This window comes from Lutra lutra, chromosome 10 (assembly GCF_902655055.1).
Source record: "Lutra lutra chromosome 10, mLutLut1.2, whole genome shotgun sequence".
Lineage (NCBI taxonomy): Eukaryota > Metazoa > Chordata > Mammalia > Carnivora > Mustelidae > Lutra > Lutra lutra.
Window position 1 is genome coordinate 97,435,956 of NC_062287.1, and position 19,399 is coordinate 97,455,354.

The 19,399-nt window shown below is 39.6% G+C and overlaps 1 protein-coding gene across 11 annotated transcripts in view; it reads left to right on the forward strand.

The window, feature by feature from the left end:
- ATG13 (autophagy related 13) overlaps positions 1-19,399 on the forward strand; it is a 56,637-nt gene that overhangs the window by 18,174 nt on the left and 19,064 nt on the right. For all 11 annotated transcript variants that reach the window (XM_047693085.1, XM_047693086.1, XM_047693079.1 and 8 more), the window contains 5 exons: positions 10,809-10,890; positions 11,886-11,966; positions 12,432-12,551; positions 14,673-14,719; positions 15,878-16,018. In XM_047693085.1, the coding sequence (XP_047549041.1) occupies positions 10,822-10,890; positions 11,886-11,966; positions 12,432-12,551; positions 14,673-14,719; positions 15,878-16,018 (458 nt within the window). In that variant the 5' untranslated portion in view covers positions 10,809-10,821. The remainder of the gene's footprint in view (positions 1-10,808; positions 10,891-11,885; positions 11,967-12,431; positions 12,552-14,672; positions 14,720-15,877; positions 16,019-19,399) is intronic.

Consider the following 19,399-nt stretch of genomic DNA (forward strand, 5'->3'; position numbering starts at 1 on the left):
CAGCATATTATCAGTGAAGGAATAAGTGTGCAGAAGAGTTTGCAACATAATTGAAACCCCATAATGCTAAGAGGTGAGATGGCCTTGATTTGAACTAAGTGATAACCTAAAGCCATACTTTGGCGCAGTCCTCTAGCAGCTGATGAACTGCTTTAAAACCCACCATATTAGGGCATCTGCAACCTTAATGTAAACAGCCTTTTAGTCAATTATAATGTGTTGGTGACGACAATGAATGTGGGCCATGGTCTGCAATGTCTAAAGAAACATAAAGCCAAGTGAATACATACATTGTCAGTTAAGAAGCCTCTCTAGGCTTTTTGGGTTGGCGGGGAGAGAATGCCCTGCATATGGGTTGGGGGCAGGGGCAGAGTGAGGAAGAATCCCAGGCAGGCTCCACAGGAGGAGTGTGGAGCCTGGTGCAGGGCTTGATTCCAGGCTCCTGAGATACAGAGTCAGACGCTTAACCATCTGAGCCACCCAGTTACCCTTCTCTAGACTCTTGGTGGAATTCCAGTATGCTTGCCCATGAGGTGGAGAAAGATACATGAACCTCATAGTAGGATGATAACCAGTTAACCTTCGGAAATAATTTTGGTTTCACAAAATGGCCACTTTTAGGAAAGGCAATATGTTGATCACTTAATGCTTCTCTTTCCATCTACTTAGCCATTTTATTTTTCAAATAATAAACTGGATTTATAGTATATATACTCTCTTATAACTGAAGTTGTCCTTAAAACCTTGGTTGAACTAATGAAATTAGTGTTTTGAGCAGGTATGTCCAAGGACTAGACACTGGTTCTAGATCACCATTTGTTTGGTAATTTCAGTGACCAAGATCTTTCATAAGAAAGTGCTAGCAGACCTCTGATTACCTTTTCAAAATCATCTCACCTGTTTTCCCTGCTGACTTTGCATGGGCAATCGTGAAGTTGAAACTTAGGAGTTTGTCACAATTTCTGGAACATAAGAGCAGTATGAGATAATGCTTTACTTACTTTTTTAGCATTGTGCCTGAGGTTTACAAGGTAACCTAGAAGAAGGTGTTGAGGAAAACTTTCCCTACGTTCTTATGTTTAGTACCTAAGAGCCTGCAATTTAAATTGACATGAGGGGCGCCTGGGTGGCTCAGTGGGTTGAGCCTCTGCCTTCGGCTCAGGTCATGATCTCAGGGTCCTGGGATCGAGTCCCGCATCGGGCTCTCTGCTCGGCAGGGAGCCTGCTTCCTCCTCTCTCTCTCTCTCTCTGCCTGCCTCTCTGCCTACTTGTGATCTCTGCCAAATAAATAAAATCTTTAAAAAAAAAATAAAAAATAAATTGACATGAGACTATCAACTATAGGAGTACTCAGTGATGAATAACCCTGGTGGTTAGCATTTGGGACTTACATGTCTAATTTAGTAAGAGAAAGAGGCCTAGGAGAAAAGGTATTTTTATTTTATTTTATTTTATTTTTTAAATATGTATTTATTTATTTATTTATTTGACAGAGATCACAAGTAGGCAGAGAGGCAGGCAGAGAGAGAGGGGGAAGCAGGCTCCCCGCGAAGCAAAGAGCCCGATGTGGGGCTCCATCCCAGGACCCCAGGATCATGAACTGAGCCGAAGGCAGAGGCTTTATAACCCACTGAGCCACCCAAGCGCCCCAAGAAAAGGCTTTTTTTAAAAAGATGTATTTTATTTTTTAAAGATTTTATTTATTTATTTGACAGAGAGAAATCACAAGTAGGCAGAGAGGCAAGCAGAGAGAGAGGAGGAAGCAGGCTCCCTGCCAAGCAGAGAGCTCGATACGGGGCTCGATCCCAGGACCCTGGGATCATGACCTGAGCCGAAGGCAGAGGCTTTAACCCACTGAGCCACCCAGGTGCCCCAAAAAGATGTATTTTTAGTCATTCATTCATTCATTCACATCTCTCCCCAACATTGGGCTTGAATTCATGACCCAGAGATCAAGAGCTGCAGGCTGATCCCACTAAGCCAGGCAGGTACTGGGGGGTGGTGGGGCGGAGGTGGGGGGCGGGGGAGACTTTTATGGGAAGAACAAATCAGTTTCTTTAGAAAAGACAAATGAGTCTTTAAGAGAACAAATGGGAGATTAAAAGGTTTGTGATAATATTTGTTTAGGTAAGTGCAAATGGTCTATCTTCTTCTTGACCTTGAAACTCCCACGGAGTGGGGACTTGTGATCTCTCTCAGAAGTAGATGCCAACCTGAAATGGGAATTTATGGCTGTCCTCATTTTTCAGAAGTTTCTGCTTTTAGTCAGATAAGGGAAGCCCAAGAAGGTTTCTTTCTACATCTGTTGAATCTCAAATGTCTTCAGCTTAAAATAATCTTTATGCCAAAGTGGCTTATTTTGGGATGGCATATCCTGATCTCGTTCAAATGTAGAGTAACCAAGTGAGTCTCTTCCAGCTAAGAAATGAGACCTGGATTAAGGTGGTTCTTTGGAAATGAAAATGTATCACATATATAAAAGGATTTTGTATGAGCAAGAACTTGAAGGATTTAGTAACTGGCTAGTATTAGTAAAGGGCAGAAAAAAAGGGATGAATTGTAGGTCCCTTTTTAATTTCCCTTTCAAGTCCTTGGAACATTCAAAGAAAGACTGTTACAACAAGCAAGGCATAGGGTAAACTTTATATTGTAAAGGATGAATTAACTGCTAGGTAGGCGAGGCCTAAGGGGAACAACAAGCTCTGATGTCTATAGATAACTTTCCCCAGTGGAGATCTCGCCCCTTTCGGCTCTATAACTAACTCTAGTTACATAATCCTTTAGTTCCTACCTCTGAACAAAAAGTCACAAGAGTCATTGTGCTATTCTGTTTGCATTGGTTGGTGTTCTGGTGGTGGGAACACAGTTCCCCACTTAAGTATAAAATAAGGGCAGTACAACCCTCCGGCATTATTCTTTTTTTTTTTTTTTTTGAAGATTTTATTTATTTATTTGACAGATAGAGATCACAAGTAGGTAGAGAGAGAGAGGAGGGAGGAAGCAGGCTCCCTGCCCAGCAGAGAGCCTGATGCAGGGCTCGATCCTGGGATCGTGACCTGAGCGGAAGGGAGAGAGAGGCTTTAACCCACTGAGCCACCCAGGCGCCCCTCTGGCATTATTCTTATCTCAGATCTGTTGCTGTGGTTGCTTCAGGGCCTTGAACAGTTTAACCCTTTAAAAGGCTTTTTATTCTTACCTTAACATTTGTTGGTGTTCTTTTCAACCAGTATTCCGGAAGGTCTGAAGGTGGGTGTATGCTTCAAATGCTGTCAGACAGACAAATGGTAGGCTCTAAAAGATAAGTCCTTTATAATTTGGATCACTTCGGGCCTTAACCTTTCATTGATCCGAAGTAGACTCTACTGTGGCATCTGAGTCCCTCAATTCTTTCTTCTCAGGTGCTTTGTTTCTCCTTCATTGGTTTCTCCCTCCCCCCCCCCCCCCCCCCCCCCGCATTTGCTCAAATAGTGCTATGCTGTAGAGAAAATCCTTTTCACAGCAGCTTGAGGTCTCTTCCTTCTTAACTTCTCAGAATCCAGCTGAAGCACCCCTGCTCTTAAGAGGTGATCCTCTCAGGAACCTGGGTGGCTCAGTTGGTTAAGCAACTGCCTTTGGCTCAGGTCATGATCCTGGAGTCCCCGGATCATCCCACATTGGGCTCCCTGCTCATTGGGAGGTCTGCTTCTCCCTCTGACCCTCCCCACTCTCAATGCTTTCTCTCTCATTCTTTCTCAAATAAATAAATAAAATCTTAAAAAAAAAAAAAAGTGGGGCGCCTGGGTGGCTCAGTGGGTTAAGCCGCTGCTTTCGGCTCAGGTCATGATCTCAGAGTCCTGGGATCGAGTTCCGCATCAGGCTCTCTGCTCAGCAGGGAGCCTGCTTCCCTCTCTCTCTCTCTCTCTGCCTGCCTCTCCGTCTACTTGTGATCTCTCTCTGTCAAATAAATAAATAAAATCTTTAAAAAAAAAAAAAGTGATCCTCTCAAAGATCATTAGCAACATGATGTCAAGTCCAGTGGCGTTTTTCTCATCACCTTGAAAGTGAAGGAAACTAGAATGTGAATATGCCTCTTTGAAATAAAAATTATTTTTATCTGAGGGCCATTAAGCAGTAAATGTTGAAAAACCTGTCTTTACTTTCCACTTTTCTGCCAGAAGGTGAGATAAATTCTCCTTTTCTTAGAGACAGACTCTTACCGGCTCAGAGAAGGCACCGGTGGAATCCGCAAACAAACCTTACCCCATTAGTTTCCTCCCATATATTTACCTTCCCACAGTTTGCCACCCTTGGAAGCGTAGAACCGCTTTCCTTTGTCTTGTCATTTCTCTACAACTTTATCATTCTTTGTTGAAGATCCCATATAAGCCACAGTTCTAAGCCACACTCTTGGATTACTTTTCTGTTGAGGTCTGGCTCTCTGCTGAGCAGGGAGCCTGATCCGGGGCTCGGTCAAGGATCCTGGGATCATGACTCTAGCCAAAGACAGCCGCTTAACCGGACTGAGCCATGTAGGTGCCCCTCTGCTGAGGTTTCTTTTGTGAGATGTACACTGCAGGTGTTAATAAACCATTTTTCTCCTGTTAATCTGTCCTTTTGTTAAAGAGGCCCAGCTGGAAACCTGAGGGGTAGAGGTAAAGTTTTGCCTCCTCCACAAGTACGTTTATGATATTTGACCATCCCTTCAATCTTAAAATTTACTTCCTCTCAGTTTCCATGATAACTGCTCAGAAATCGTTTTTCATATTTCTCTGATAAGTTCTGGCATTTCTCTTTATGGTATTTTCCTGGGGCCTTTGTTATTTTTCCCTTCTGTCTTCCATGGTGATTTCGTCTACTGCTATGGTTTTTAAACAATTCCTTCTTTTTGGAGAATATCTCCTTCTCTCCAACTTTAACCTCAGTCTTACCCTTTCCATTAATTACAAGTTGGTTATTTGGTGTTTTGATTTGACCTATTAAGTAACCTGAACTGATTGTCAAAAAATAATGAACCTCAACCCCAAACTTCTACCACAGGAAAAATTAATTTATGATGGATCATGAATGTAAACATGAAAGGTAAACAATAACATTTTTAGAAGAAAAGAAGATTTTCATGACTTTGAGATCAGCAAAAATTTTTTCAACAGAGCACAAAGAAGTGCTAAAAAAAAGTTGAGAAATTTGACTTATTACAATTAAGAACCTCTGTTAATCAAAAGACTCCATAAGAGGCTATTACTCAGCAATAGAAACAAATGAACTATGAACATAGAACACAACATGGATGAACCTCAAAATAATTATGCTAAGTGAAAGAAGCCAAAGAGTACATACTGTCTGATTTCATTTATATAAAACTCTAGACAATGCAGGTAGGTATCTATGGTGATAGAAAGCAGGGCAGTGGTTGCCAAAGGATGAGGCATTGAGGAGGTACTGGAAAGAGAGATTACAACGGGAATATTTTGTGGTAATGGTTTTACAGTTACAAATAGATGTCACAACTTACAGTGTCTTGGAGCATCTGGGTGGTTCCCTTAGTTAAGCGTCTGACTCTTGATTTCTGTTCAGGTCATGATTTCAGGGTTGTGGGACTGAGCTCTGAGTCAGGCTCTGCGGTTAGTGTGGAGTTTGCTTGTCCTTCTCTCTCTGCTCCCCTGCCCCTATGCTCACTTGCTCTCAAATAAAATCTTTAAAAAAAAACTTACTATGCCTTGCATTTCCAATATATTTTTTGTTGTCAGTTATACCTCAGCAAGGCTGTTTTTAATGTGGAAATAAATACAAAAATGAGAATGGGTGAAGCCTATTTAATCAGAGCTTGTCATAGCAGGGGAGTTAGCTGCCATCACTCGCATTGGCAAAGACTCAAAGGCAGGTAGACCAGTGGGAAGCTTTATAGTGGAGGAAAGGAAGAACTTCACATATGTCCTGATTGGCTTGGGAAAGCTCTAGGCAGCCTAACTACAAGTGGGGGCATCCTTTGTGGTTGTTTAGGTATATATATTTGGCTTTCTGTGGTTGGTCCTAAGTTGGAACCAGGGAAGAAAATTAGGGGAGGTAATTTGGGGTTATTACTCAAGTCTTGACTCTTTGGGGTCAGTTTTTTAGGGTTACTGTTGGCTTCCTGGACTAGTTAGTTGCTAGAGATAGTTTGACTTCCTTGACTGATTACTGTAGATAGTATGTTGACTTCTTGGGCTAGATAATGGAGATGTTAGTTTCACTTCCTTTCTGGGCTGGTTCCTGCAGGTTGTGGGTCAGAGCTCTATTTTGATACAGTAGTCTGGCCTTTGTCCATTAGTATATTCAGACTCTCATGAAAAGAAACAGATGCTGTAAGAAAGGCAAGACACAAACTGGGAGAAGATATTTATAGTGCATATCCAACAAAGTACTTATATCCACTATATATATATTTTAGAAACTTCAACAGTTTAGTAAAAAAAGATAACCTAATTTTTAATTGCGCAAAATGCTTGAACTAGAACTTCATTAAAGATGATTTCCAAATAGCCAATAAGCATATGAAAAGATGCTAATAGGGGGAATCCAGTGTTCATTTAATCACTAATTTAATCACTAATCATCTAATACAGATTAAATGAGATACTACCGCACCTCTACCAGGATGGCTAAAATTTAAGAATCAGTAGTACCAGATAGTGGTATAGCTGTGGAGCATCTGGAACCCTCATATACTACTGATGGGCATGTACATCGGTACAGATTCTGGAAAACTGTCCGTGTCTGGTAAAACTAGGTACTTATACTTTGTGACCCAACATTAATAATGCTGGGCTTACAGCTGATGGTGAGGAGTGTTTATATCCACCAAAAGATTTGTGTAAAAATACAATAGCCAAAACCAGGAGGCAATCCAAATGGTTATCTGCCGGAATTTATAAACAGTTTGTGATATATTTGTAAAGTGGAGTGCTGCATAGCAATGAAAAAAAGAATAAAGTTCCACATGCAGCATTATGATTTTCATAGGCATGACTTGAATAAAGGAAGCTACCCACAAAAGAGTTAATATTGTTTGATTCCATTTATTTAAATAGAATGATTTGTAAGAATAGATAAAACTGATCTATGATGATAGAAGTCAGAATAATGGTTACTTTTTCCTGAGGGGACCCAAGGGAACCCTCTGAACTATTGGAAATGTTCTGTAACTTGATCTGAATTGCAATTATATGGATGTATACAAACAAAGTATCTATCGAAATAGAAATGAAAACAATAAGATATTTATTGAGCTGTACACCCAAGATTTGTGCATTTCACTACATGTAAGTTATACCCCATTTTTATTTATTTTTCTTTTTCTTTTTTGTACTTTTAAGTTTTTATTTAAATTCCAGTTAGTTAACATATAGTGTAGTATGAGCTTCAGGAATAGAATTTAGTGATTCCATCACTTATATGTCCTAGGGCTCATCACAAGGGCCCTCTTTAATTCTTATCACCCATTTGGGCGCCTGGGTGGCTCAGTGGGTTAAGCTGCTGCCTTCGGCTCAGGTCATGATCTCAGGGTCCTGGGATCGAGTCCCGCATCGGGCTCTCTGCTCTGCAGGAAGCCTGTTTCCCTCTCTCTCTCTCTCTGCCTGCCTCTCTGTCTGCTTGTGATCTCTCTCTGTCAAATCAATAAATAAAATCTTTAAAAAAAAAAAATTCTTATCACCCATTTAATCCATCCCCCGTCCACATGTCCTCCAGCAACCCTCAGTTTGTTCTCTATAGTTCTGTTTCATGGTTTGCCTTTGTCTTTTTCCCCGTGTTCATTTGTTCCATTTCTTAAATTCTACATGAGTGAAATTGTTTGGTATTTGTCTTTTTTGACTGTCCTATTTCACTTAGCATAATACATTCTATTTCCATCCACATCATTGCAAATGGCAAGATTTCATCCTTTTTTTTTTTTTAAGATTTTATTATTTATTTGACACACAGAGATCACAAGCAGGCAGAGAGGCAGGCAGAGAGAGAGAAAGGAGGAAGCAGGCTCCCCGCTGAGCAGAGAGCCCAATGTGGGGCTCAATCTCAGGACCCTGGGATCCTGACCTGAGCTGAAGGCAGAGGCTTTAACCCACTGAGCCACCCAGGCACGCCCCGTCCCCCCTTTTTTTTTTTGGTCAGAGTGAAAGCATGGCAGGGGGAGGGAGAGGGAGAAGCGGAAGCAGGCTCCCTCCTGAGCAAGGAGCCTGATGTGGGACTCAACCTCAGAACCCTTTGATCATGACCTGAGCCAAAGGCAGACACTTAACCAACTGAACCACCCAAATGTCCTGCAAGATTTCATTCTTTTTGATGACTGAGCAGTATTCTATTGTGTGTGTGTATATATATGTGCATATATATGTATATATGTGTGTATATATATGTATATATACATCACAAGTTCTTTATCCATCTGTTGATGGGTATTTGGGCTCTTTCCGTAATTTGGGTATTGTTGATAGTGCTGATATAAAAATTGGAATGCATATGTCCCTTCGAATCAGTATTTTTTTTATCATTTGGGTAAACACCTAGTAGTGAAATTGCTGGATCATGGGGTAGTTCTATTTTTAATTTTTGAGGAGCCTTCATAGTGTTTTCAAGAGTGGTTGCACCAATTTGCATTCCTGCCAACATTGTAAGAGGGTTCACCCTTTTCCACATTCTCACCAACACCTGTTATGTCCTTTGTGTTGTTGATTTTAGCCATTCTGACAGGTGTGAGGTGATACCTTATTGTAGGTTTGGTTTGTATTTCCTTGATGATGAGTGAAGTTGAGCATACGCTATGTGTCTGTTTTTTTTGTATGTCTTTTTTGGAAAAATGTCTGTTCATGTCTTCTGCCCATTTCTTAACTGGATTATTTGTGTTTGGGATGTTGAATTTGGTAAGTTCTTTATATATTTTGGATACTAACCCTTTATCATATATGTCATTTGCAAATATCTTCTCCCGTTCCGTAGGTTGCCTTTTATTTTTGATTTTTTTTTTCTTTGGTTGTGCAGATTTTTATCTTGATGAAGTCCCAGTAGTTCATTTTTACTTTTGTTTCCCTTTCCTCAGCTCGGGAGACAAATGTAGTAAGAAGTTGCTATGGCTGATGTCAAATTGTTTGCTGCCTGTGTTCTCTAGGAATTTGATGGTTTTCCTGTTTCACATTTAGGTTTTTCATCCATTTTGAATTTATTTTTGTGTATGGTATTATATCTCAGTTTTTAAAATTTCCAGTTTCAGCTCTTTTCTATTTATACCTTTCCTTAAAACTAGCTTCCTGTTTATTGTTAACTGAAACCTTGTTAAACTTTTTGTAGTCAGTCCTTAAATCCCATCAGCTCTTCCTTTAAAATATCTCCCTCCCATACTATCTCCAAACCATAACTGTACTAGAGTTTTAGCCTTGACCTCAAGCCTGCATTATTGCCAAGGACTTAACTCGTCTCCCCGCTTTTCATACTCAAAACTGTTCTACAATACGCTAGCAAAGCTCTTTCTAAAGCACCATTCAGATGACGTTAGCACTCTGATCGTGTTAATTCCTTTCCTCAAAGATCTTGAAGGAACTCCCGTTTCTGTTGTATTAGGCTTGCATTGCATTCAAGATTCTTATGATCTGGCCCCAACCAGCCATACTATCTCCCTGTCCATACGTAGTCCTCTAAAAGACTGGGATACTTAATAGTTCCAAATCCATTTTGTTCTCTGTTGCTGATACTCTTTGTTCATGTTCTTCTCTCCCTAAATGTTTTTGCTTCCTCATACCAGCTCTACCTGAAGCCATTTCCACCTGAGGAGCTGTGATGTACTCCATGAAATCCATGAACCCCCTGAAGTTATATCCAAACATTTCTATATGTGTGTTTTTCTAGAGAAAGGGCTTGTCTTGTTACCAGATTCTCAAAAGAAGTCCCCAAAGTTAAATTGATTTAGTGCCGGGGCGCCTGGGTGGCTCAGTGGGTTAAAGCCTCTGCCTTCGGCTCAGGTCATGGTCCCAGGGTCTAGGATCAAGCCCCGCATCTGGCTCTCTGCTCAGCAGGGAGCCTGCTTCCTCCTCCTCTCTCTCTCTGCCTGCTTCTCTGTCTACTTGTGATCTCTGTCTGTCAAATAAATAAATAAAATATTTTAAATAAAAATAAATAAATAAATTGATTTAGTGCCCTTGTGAAGGAATACAAATGATCTTATTTTATGTTTTTTAAGATTTTGTTTATTTATTGGGGAGAGAGAGAGAGCAAGAGCATGTGTGAGCAGGGGGAGGGGAAAGGGAGAAAGAACACCAAGCAGACTCCAGCTCTCGAGGAGCCACACTGCGCTCAATCTCACCACCCTGAGATCATGCCCTGAGCCAAAATCAAGAGTCAGACACTTAATCGACTGAGCCACCCGGGCACCCCTCATTTTATGTTTTAACAGAATTTTTGTCTTGTTAGAAATTTAGTCCTCAGTATGGTGGGTAGTAGAACTTTTTTTAATAGATAAATTATAGTTAAAGCTTAAAGTTTCAGATGCAGGTAAAATGGCTTGTCCTCATCCATTGTTCAGGTCCCTAGACTTTGGTTCTTTTCTTGCGTGTGTATGTTAAGGAAGTATTCTTTTTTTCCATTCCGGAATGGGAATTAAATTTTACAGCCTAGATTTTCTTTGTGAGGAATTTATTTTCCTCAAAAGATACTAACTTAATATTTTTTCACTTTGGTATCTTAGGGAGAATTTTTTTTCCCTCCCACATGACTGTTTGCACAGCTAGACAATACCATCTCTGTATGCTTTGAATTTAAAAGATATTAGTCACATTTTTCAACACTTTTTTTTTTTCCTGTTTTAGATTCCTATAGGCAATGGAAACTGATCTCAATTCCCAGGACAGAAAGGACCTGGACAAGTTTATTAAATTTTTTGCCCTCAAGGTAATATATCTATTCTCTTGAGCTCAGAACTGTTAGAAATAACTTCCGTGCTTCTCCCTTTTTGGAAATACAGAATAACAGCTTGCAGCTTGCCCATTTTAAGGGATACTTCTGTCTGTTGTAAACCAAACTGTGAAGTTTGGGGGCGGTACTGGGGGTGTAACTAAAAGTAGCTTCCAATTTTCCAGAGCTACTTGTTCAAAAAAAATTTTTTTTGCAAGGCTGTTTGCAGAAATGTCAAACTATTATGCCAGGTTATTGGCACAGTATGTTCCCTTGGGGTGGGAACAAAGACAGTGGACTGGAATGGACAGCATTTCAGGCATCCTTCCCAAAGCATCAACTAACTCTGAAATGTCTGACTTCCATTTATTGTTCCCTTCTGGGTAAATGAGGAATTAAAACTGAATTTTGAATGCTTGAGAAGTTATATTTTCTTGAGAAGTTATATTTTCTTAAATCTAAAAATCATTTCCACCTCTATCACTCCTTCTCATGATTGCCATGTAAAAAACAATCCATGCAGTAGATTCTGGTTGTAAAATTAGTTGGGAGACTTTTGCCATATGGGCCAAATGATATGAATAATTGTGGAATCCTTGGTTTAAATCTACTATGATTACATAAGTGTACGGCAGTGAATATTTAAACCTACGGTTGGACTTGTTTCTTTATGAAAGTCAGAGCTACCATGTGCAAATTTCCTTCTGCCATGTGAGAATATTACAGATCCCAAGCCTTAAACTAAAATTCCTCCAATCAGTTGACATTATGCCCTCAGGAATATTTACAGTATTATTTTTGTGTCGTGGTTTTTTTTTTTTTAATATGTTCTTGAATTTTAAAATTCTGTCATTTCCTAAAGTGATGTTATGATCATTGGCATCTTTCTAACCCTGTGTTCAGGGGCTGTTAACCCTGATTGTGAGTCAGAGCAATTTAAGACTCTTCATCATTGATTTTTTTTTTTTCTTGTTTGTTTGCTTTTTTTTTAGACTGTCCAAGTGATTGTCCAGGCTCGACTCGGCGAGAAGATTTGCACTCGTTCATCTTCATCCCCAACGGGTTCAGATTGGGTAAAGTTCCTGTTTTTTTTTTTTGTTTTTTTTTTTGTTTTTTTTTTTAAGGCGTGTTTGTCATCAGGAATTGTACATAGTGCAGTTGCAAAGAATACAGTTTATAGTATTACTAAATTACAACATTAATATGTCTAATTCCGTTTGATTCATTCACTTGGAAATTATATTCTTCATCAAATGTTAGCCCTAGGTTTATATGATTCTCATCTTTCTTCTGCAGTCAGGGAAAAATTTAGTCTTTAGAAAAATACCTTGTTGACTGATTTTTTATAAGTCATTACCTCTTTCACCCTGAGTTTCGGGGCTTTGATGCAGGTTATCTTTTCTGGGCAAGGGAGAAATGAATGGATGTCCTTCATCACTCAAAGCCATGCCGGCATTACCCAGCATAACCATCTCACTGCTTTATATTCCCATAATGTGCCTTGTGAGTGTTTAACAAAAGTCCCTTTTGTTTTCTAGTTCAATTTAGCAATCAAAGACATCCCAGAGGTTACACATGAAGCAAAAAAGGCACTGGCAGGACAGTTGCCTGCTGTCGGGAGATCGATGTGTGTGGAGATTTCACTCAAGACTTCTGAGGTAAGGTTATGGCCAGGGTGGTGTGTTCATTTGGACTCAAAGCTCTCAACACGCTGGTTCCAATTCACCTTCATTCCTGCCTCCTCCCTCTCTGAACTTAGCGTTCTCTGAGGAGGTCATGCTTTTTGTATTTATTCTCCCAAACACTTGAAATTGGCTTTTTGTCCTCCTTATGTGTCAACTATGTATGAAATGTTTCTACTTAATCCTTCAAGACTCATGTGTTCTTGAAACCCCCTTTCTAGTGGAAGAGGTAACTACTTTCCTTAGACTTACCATATGCTTTGTTTACATTGTTTCTAAAATACAACTTGATGTATTGTGATTTTTTTAGATGTGTTTTTACTTATTTCACATCAGGATCAAGGCAGATATTGTTACTTGTGTGTTTATTGATTTATTTCCATTAAGGTTGTGAAGCTGGGGAAGTATAATAAAAGGCAGTTGGAGTTTGGAGCTGCAAGACCCAAGTTCAGATCCTAGCTGAGTGACTTTGGCCAAATTACCTAACCCCACCCCCACCAACACCACCAAACTAACATGACACTTCATAGGGTTTTTATATTTTCTCATTTAATCTTTATTCGTAAAGTGCCTAACATAACTTACAGTAGCGATCATTCCATGTTCCCGTTCATACTTTACACTTTTATTCTTGAGGTCAGCAGTTACACCACATCTTATTTATTTCTGTGGTTGTTCAGATTCTTTTTGAAATGAGGCAGGATATAAATAAATAATCATCTCTTGGGCCTAGCACAGTGCGTGGATGGCACTCTTGATGAAGTTTGTTGAATGAATGATGTTGATACTTGTTCTGTGGAAACCTTAGCCCCCCAAAAAACAAAACTTCCTATTCTTCTTTATTGTATTGCCAGTTTACACTATGAATCATTTTCTTTAGTGATCCACAGGGAGTCCTAAAGGAATCCATAGAAGAACTCTTTCCTTTCCCAGGTGAAATCTGAGTATAAAATATTCCGATTATCCTAGACAAACTGCACCAACTTGTCTTGGATACTTCCTACTATTCATCCTCCCTTGACTTTGGGGAGCAGGGGAATTCCAAAATTTATCACATCTTTTAAAAATGACAGTATGATGAAAAAGATACCTTAAGGATACATATTTAAATTTTATCTAGAACTAGTAAGTTCTGTGTTCCACAAACTAACCCAGGGTTACTTCCAAATCTAAAAGAATAGCCCTCTTCCAGTTGATTGGTAATAAGGTTACTTGTGTTCAAAAGTATGACTGTCCTTCTTACTAAGTGGCACACAGGAGTGTTACAGGGTTGAGGGATTCTGGCTTTGGTTTTTGTTTTTCTTTCCCACCCACTGGACTAAGTCTGTTCAGAGTACCAGAGAAAGACTGAACAGTTTGGCTAAAGACATTACAGAGCTAAAAAGATTTTTAAGTGAGGAGCTTGTTAAGGTATTCCTTAACAGTGGGTGTCACCTAAAAATATCTCCTATAGAATTGGAGGGAAAAGGCTCTCTCCATCATCTGAAGTGTTGGCCTTTCTGAAGAGTAATTTGGATATACATAGCAAAAATCTTTGAAGCATGAGTACTGCTTAACAATGCTAATTCTGGAAATTTATCTTAAGAAATTAATTTAGGGCAAGGACAAAGTTTTAATCTCAAGGCTATTTATCAGAGTCTTGTTTGTGGTAATGAAAAATTAGAGGTGACCTATATGTCCATGTGTCGGGGGAACTGATTGGATGAAATGATGGTCATAGGGTAGAATACTACGCAACCATTAAAAATGGTGTACTGTTTTACTCTAAGGAAAACTTCATGTTGTGTTTATTAATGGGAAAGTGATAAAAATAACATACAGTATAGTCTCACATTAAAAAAAATTTTTTAGGCTTATTAAGTATTGTTAGACTCATCATGGGTCTTAACGCATGACCCCGGGATCAAGAGCTACCTGTTCTTCCAACTGAGCCAGCCAGGCATCCCTCATGTTATTTATTAAAGTGGCTGATGAGTTTATAAATTGATTTTTTTCCCTTTATTTATTTTTTCAGTATTTTTATAGTGACTGAACAGTGCTTTATAATTAAAAAAAATTTTAATTAAAACAAGTATTTTTCAATTGTCCCATCTACAGGGAGATTCCATGGAGCTAGAAATTTGGTGTCTTGAAATGAATGAAAAGTAAGTGCTCTGTCTTAGGGTCTGTGGTTGTGGTAGCTGAGGATAAAAGATGACACAGGGAAAGCAGGGCTTTTGTTACCAGTCATGGAGGGTTTCTTCCCACTTAACAAAGCTAGTAGGTCTTTGCTACAATTTGCTTCATGCTTGGCTTCCAGCCCAGGCACAGAGATGACCTTCAGCGGGAGGGTCAGTCCACCAAAACTTAGATACCACAGGGAAAAGAGCAGAGAAAAGACTGAAAAGGATTTGTTGTTTTCCCAGAGTACAGATAGTTCTCTGATTAAATCCCTTGCGAGCTCTTGTAACATGACTGCTCTGTGTTGTCTGTTTTCTGTATGGCAGACATCCAATACGATTCCCCTTCACTACTTTTTACATGCTGTGTTGGTCATAGATTGGAAATGCATGTTATTTTCCTTCTCCATTTTCTTCTTTCAAGGCAGATTAGCTTACTTCCTGCCTGAAGCTTCAGTTCTCATGAACAGTATATAGGCAAATGGAGGAAATAGCAACACATCAAAAGAAAAATCTTAATAATAAGTCTGGGTTGTGGGTATTGTTTTTCTTTCCTAAGTAGAAAGCAATTGCCAGGTATAGTCTAAAATTTTAGTACCAAACAGACTTTTCTCCAGATTTCCTATTAGATATATAGAGGTAGAAAGCTCATAAGATACTATCTTGAAATTATTTGCACTTCCATTAATATAATTGCAGTGTTGAATTACTGTTTTTGAGTGTGTAGCTTTATTTCTTAGATAATAGCTTCAAAGCTAGAAAAAAATATTAGGTGCCTTTTGTTATCTACTGCCTGGTTCTAGAGCACAGAAAAGTAAAACTCTTGCTTACCTCAATAATCTCTTGATAAACTGACAAAAACCTCTAATTACACGTTTAGTTCAGAACATGTTTTCGTGATAAATTTAATCTTCTGCAGTTCCCACACTTAATTTGCAGTCATCTATGTTGACTGTCATACTCTGTGAAAGGTGTTATGTGGACTGCAAAGCAGGTTATATTCTATCAGAATTCATGAATAATGCTAACAGACGAATCTCAGTCACTAGACAGAATATAACACCTCTATATCTGTTGCATTTCTGTTCTTGGTTTTATGTGAGTTGAGTAGGCGAATGCTGATTGTGTCTGTGTGCTCCTCAGGTGTGATAAAGAGATTAAAGTTTCCTACACGGTGTACAACAGACTGTCGCTGCTGCTGAAGTCCCTCCTTGCCATAACTAGGGTGACACCAGCTTACAGACTCTCCAGAAAACAGGGGCATGAATATGTCATATTGTACAGGTAAACAACATAGTGTCACCTTCCTGATTCACTCATTAGCCTTGCCACTTGGCACATCGACTGGTATAGGAGTATTCTGTGATTAATTTTGGACAGATGGGCCCGGCTAGCTCAGTCGGTAGAGCATGAGACTCTTAATTTTGGACAGATGGTTGGTAGGATAGTTGATGCTATAGCTTCACTATGATTGTCTGTCCTTCCTCCTTTGTGAACCTCAACTTTGCGAAGCTACCAGGTTCTTTGTCCTTTTGTTCTGTGTACAGTCACTGATTCCTGTTGTATGGATTTTGAGGTTGTAGTAATACACGTCTCAAAGCTGAAAAAGGAGCTTAAGACTTTAAAAACCAAGTTATCCTGGGAAAATACCACAGCCTTCTATATTTCAGAGTTAAATTAAAACCTAACAGACTTTCAAATTCAATTTGTTGTTGATAGTTGTCTGTAGATACAAAGAACTTCTCAGTGATTCTTTGAGTATTTTCCTTGGAGTGGTTCACCTCAACATGTATTTATAGAGTGCCTTTTTAATGTGAGCATTGTGCTAGGCCCAAGGAAGAACTGTACAGAGGCCCTGCCCCGTAGGGGCCTATCTATTGGGGGAGACAGTTTGGCACATGCATAATTATAATAAAAAGCAGGATTGGAAGACTACATAGCAGTATCAGTAGAAAAGTACTAGGAGAACACAGGGAGGGAAAGTTTTTTCTGGGTGGGGAAACCAGAAAGACTTCCTGGAGGAAGTGGGATTCAAGCTAGACCTTGAGGCAGAGAGAATTTCAGCTGGTAGAAGTGAGGGAGAATGATCATTCCAAGTGGGGAGTGCGACAGATGGCAAGGCATAGAAGTCGGAGACGGGATATGAGCTGTGCTCAGTTTGTCAGATGGACCCTAGTGGTGGTATAGAAGATAAGTAGGAAAGTGTGAGAGCAGCACGTGGAAAGCCAGGAGTTCCCAGATCACCCAAGACTTTTTTCATGTTAGTGATGAGCTACTGGTTTTAGCCTTTGGCTTATAGGTATAGAGCTAATTGTGAGGAGAAATTAGTATAGCAGGATGGAAAGACTAAGGATTAGAGCCTTAACTAGTTAAGCTAAACAGTCTACTACCCAGAGTAGTTATCAAGTCATTCTTAAATTTTCTTAGCAGTAATCTAGCAACCCTACCCATGTTTGTTTATTTTTCCAAATCTTTTTTTTTTCCTAAGATTTTATTTATTTATTTGACAGATAGCGATCACAAGAAAGTAGAGAGAAAGTAGAGAGGCAGGCGGAGGCAGGGGTAGGGGGAAGCAGGCTCCCTGCTGAGCAGAGAGCCTGACTCGGGACTCGATCCCTGGACCCTGAGATCACGACCTGAGCTGAAGGCAGAGGCTTAACCCACTGAGCCACCCAGGCGCCCCTATTTTTCCAAATATTTAAAATATTTTTGCTGTCTTCTCTGTAGTCTTTAGGTTTCAAGTTGAGTATTCCATTTGAAAATTACTAGACCTTTATTCAAATATAGCAAAAGAGGGATGCTTGGGCGGGGCTCAGTCAGTTAAGCATCCGCCTTCAGCTTGAGTCATGATCCCAGGGCCCTCAGCTTGGGCTCCACATCGATTCCTTGCTCGCCGGGGAGCCTGCTTCTTCCTCTGTCTGCCACTCCCCCTGCTTATGGGTGTGCTCTCTCTATCTCTTGACAAATAAATAAAATCTTTAAAAATATATGTATTTAACGAAAGATCACTTCTAACTCTTACTTCTCACTTACCTATACCAAGCCCCCTTCATTTTGGTTCTTTTGTAAGTAACCATACTACACTACTAGTCATCAACTTAATTAGGACTTTTGGTCCTTTCATTACCAATGTTTAAAGCTTTATTCTGTATCTCTGGAGTAAGGCAGGATTTATTGCTCACTGTTTATTATTTAGGAGTGCTTTTGGATACAAATAATATGGTTTAAACCATAGAGAAGTGTGTGATCTCAGAGGTAGATTTGGTTCCCCCCACCCTTTTTTATACTATTGTGTTGTTGTGTTTTTTTTAAGATTTTTTAATTTATTTGTCAGCAAGAGAGAGAGAGAGAACACATGTGCACAAGTCAGGGGGAGGGGCAAATGGAGAGGGAAAAGCAGGCTACCTGATGAGCAGGGAGTCTGACAGGGGGCTCGATCCCAGGATCCCAAGATCATGACCTGAGCCGAAGGCAGACGCTTAACTGACTGAGCCACCCAGGCGCCCCTAAACAATCGTTAACAGGTTAACAGTGTAGCTTTATACCATAAAAGAATAGCTTTCTGGTTTGTATTTATTTTTTAAGCTATATTATCATTTCCCCCCTGACTTAGTAAATTTAATCATGTCACTGTATAACTACATAGTTATAAAAATTCATTCTGAATTTGTTGGTTCATTAAGACTGAATTAAAATTAATTGTTGTCTGCCTGCTATCTGTGAAGAAAACTTTTGCTTAGCACCTGAATGTCATAATGGATATAGCCAAGAAGGTGGTTAGATAAGCACTGTACCAATTACCAATATTCAAATGAGTACTGAGCTTTTTTTTAAAAAAAGAATTTTATTTATTTATTTGAGAGAGAGATCGTCAGCAGGGGAAAGGGCAGAGGGAGAATGAGAGAGAGACAAGCAGTCTACCCCAGTGACCAGGGAGCCCAACGTGGGGCTCGATTCCAGAACCCAAAATCACAACCTGAGCTGAAATCAAGCGTTGGATGCTCAACCAGCTGAGCCACCAAAGGTTGCAACAGAATGTCTTCTGGCAGCTTTTTATGGACATTATTCCTGTGTTATTTTATAGCAGGAGTCAGTGAACTATGGCCAGCAGACCATCTGCTTATTTGTATAAATAAAGTTATTTTGTTATTTTTTTTAAGTTTTTTTTTTTTTTTTTTTTTTTTAGTAATCTCTGCACTCAACATGGGGCTCCATCTCATGACCCCAAGGTCGAGAGTCTCATACTCTTCTGACTGAGCCAGCCAGGTACCCCTAAATGAAGTAATTTTAGAACACAGCCTCCCCCTTCATGTATGTATCATCAATGGCTACTTTTGCAGGACAACAGCAAAGCTGAGTAGTCTGTCTCAGACTGCATGGCCTGCAAGCCTTAAATATCTGGCCTTTTTCACAAAAATTTGCTGACTCCTGCTTTATGGCGTCTGTCCCTTTTGTGCATGTATTTCAGAAATTAAACACGTTTCTTTTCTCTCATACCAGATTATAATTTGTGAAACCTGGGTTTCAGATTTACCCTGAATCTCCTCCCTAGCTTATTCTTATCTCACACCTAACACCTAACCATAGGGCTTTGTATATTGTTGGAGCTTAGTTTTTAGTTGAACAAAGCCATGTACATGTTTAATTTTTAACCGTATTACCAGG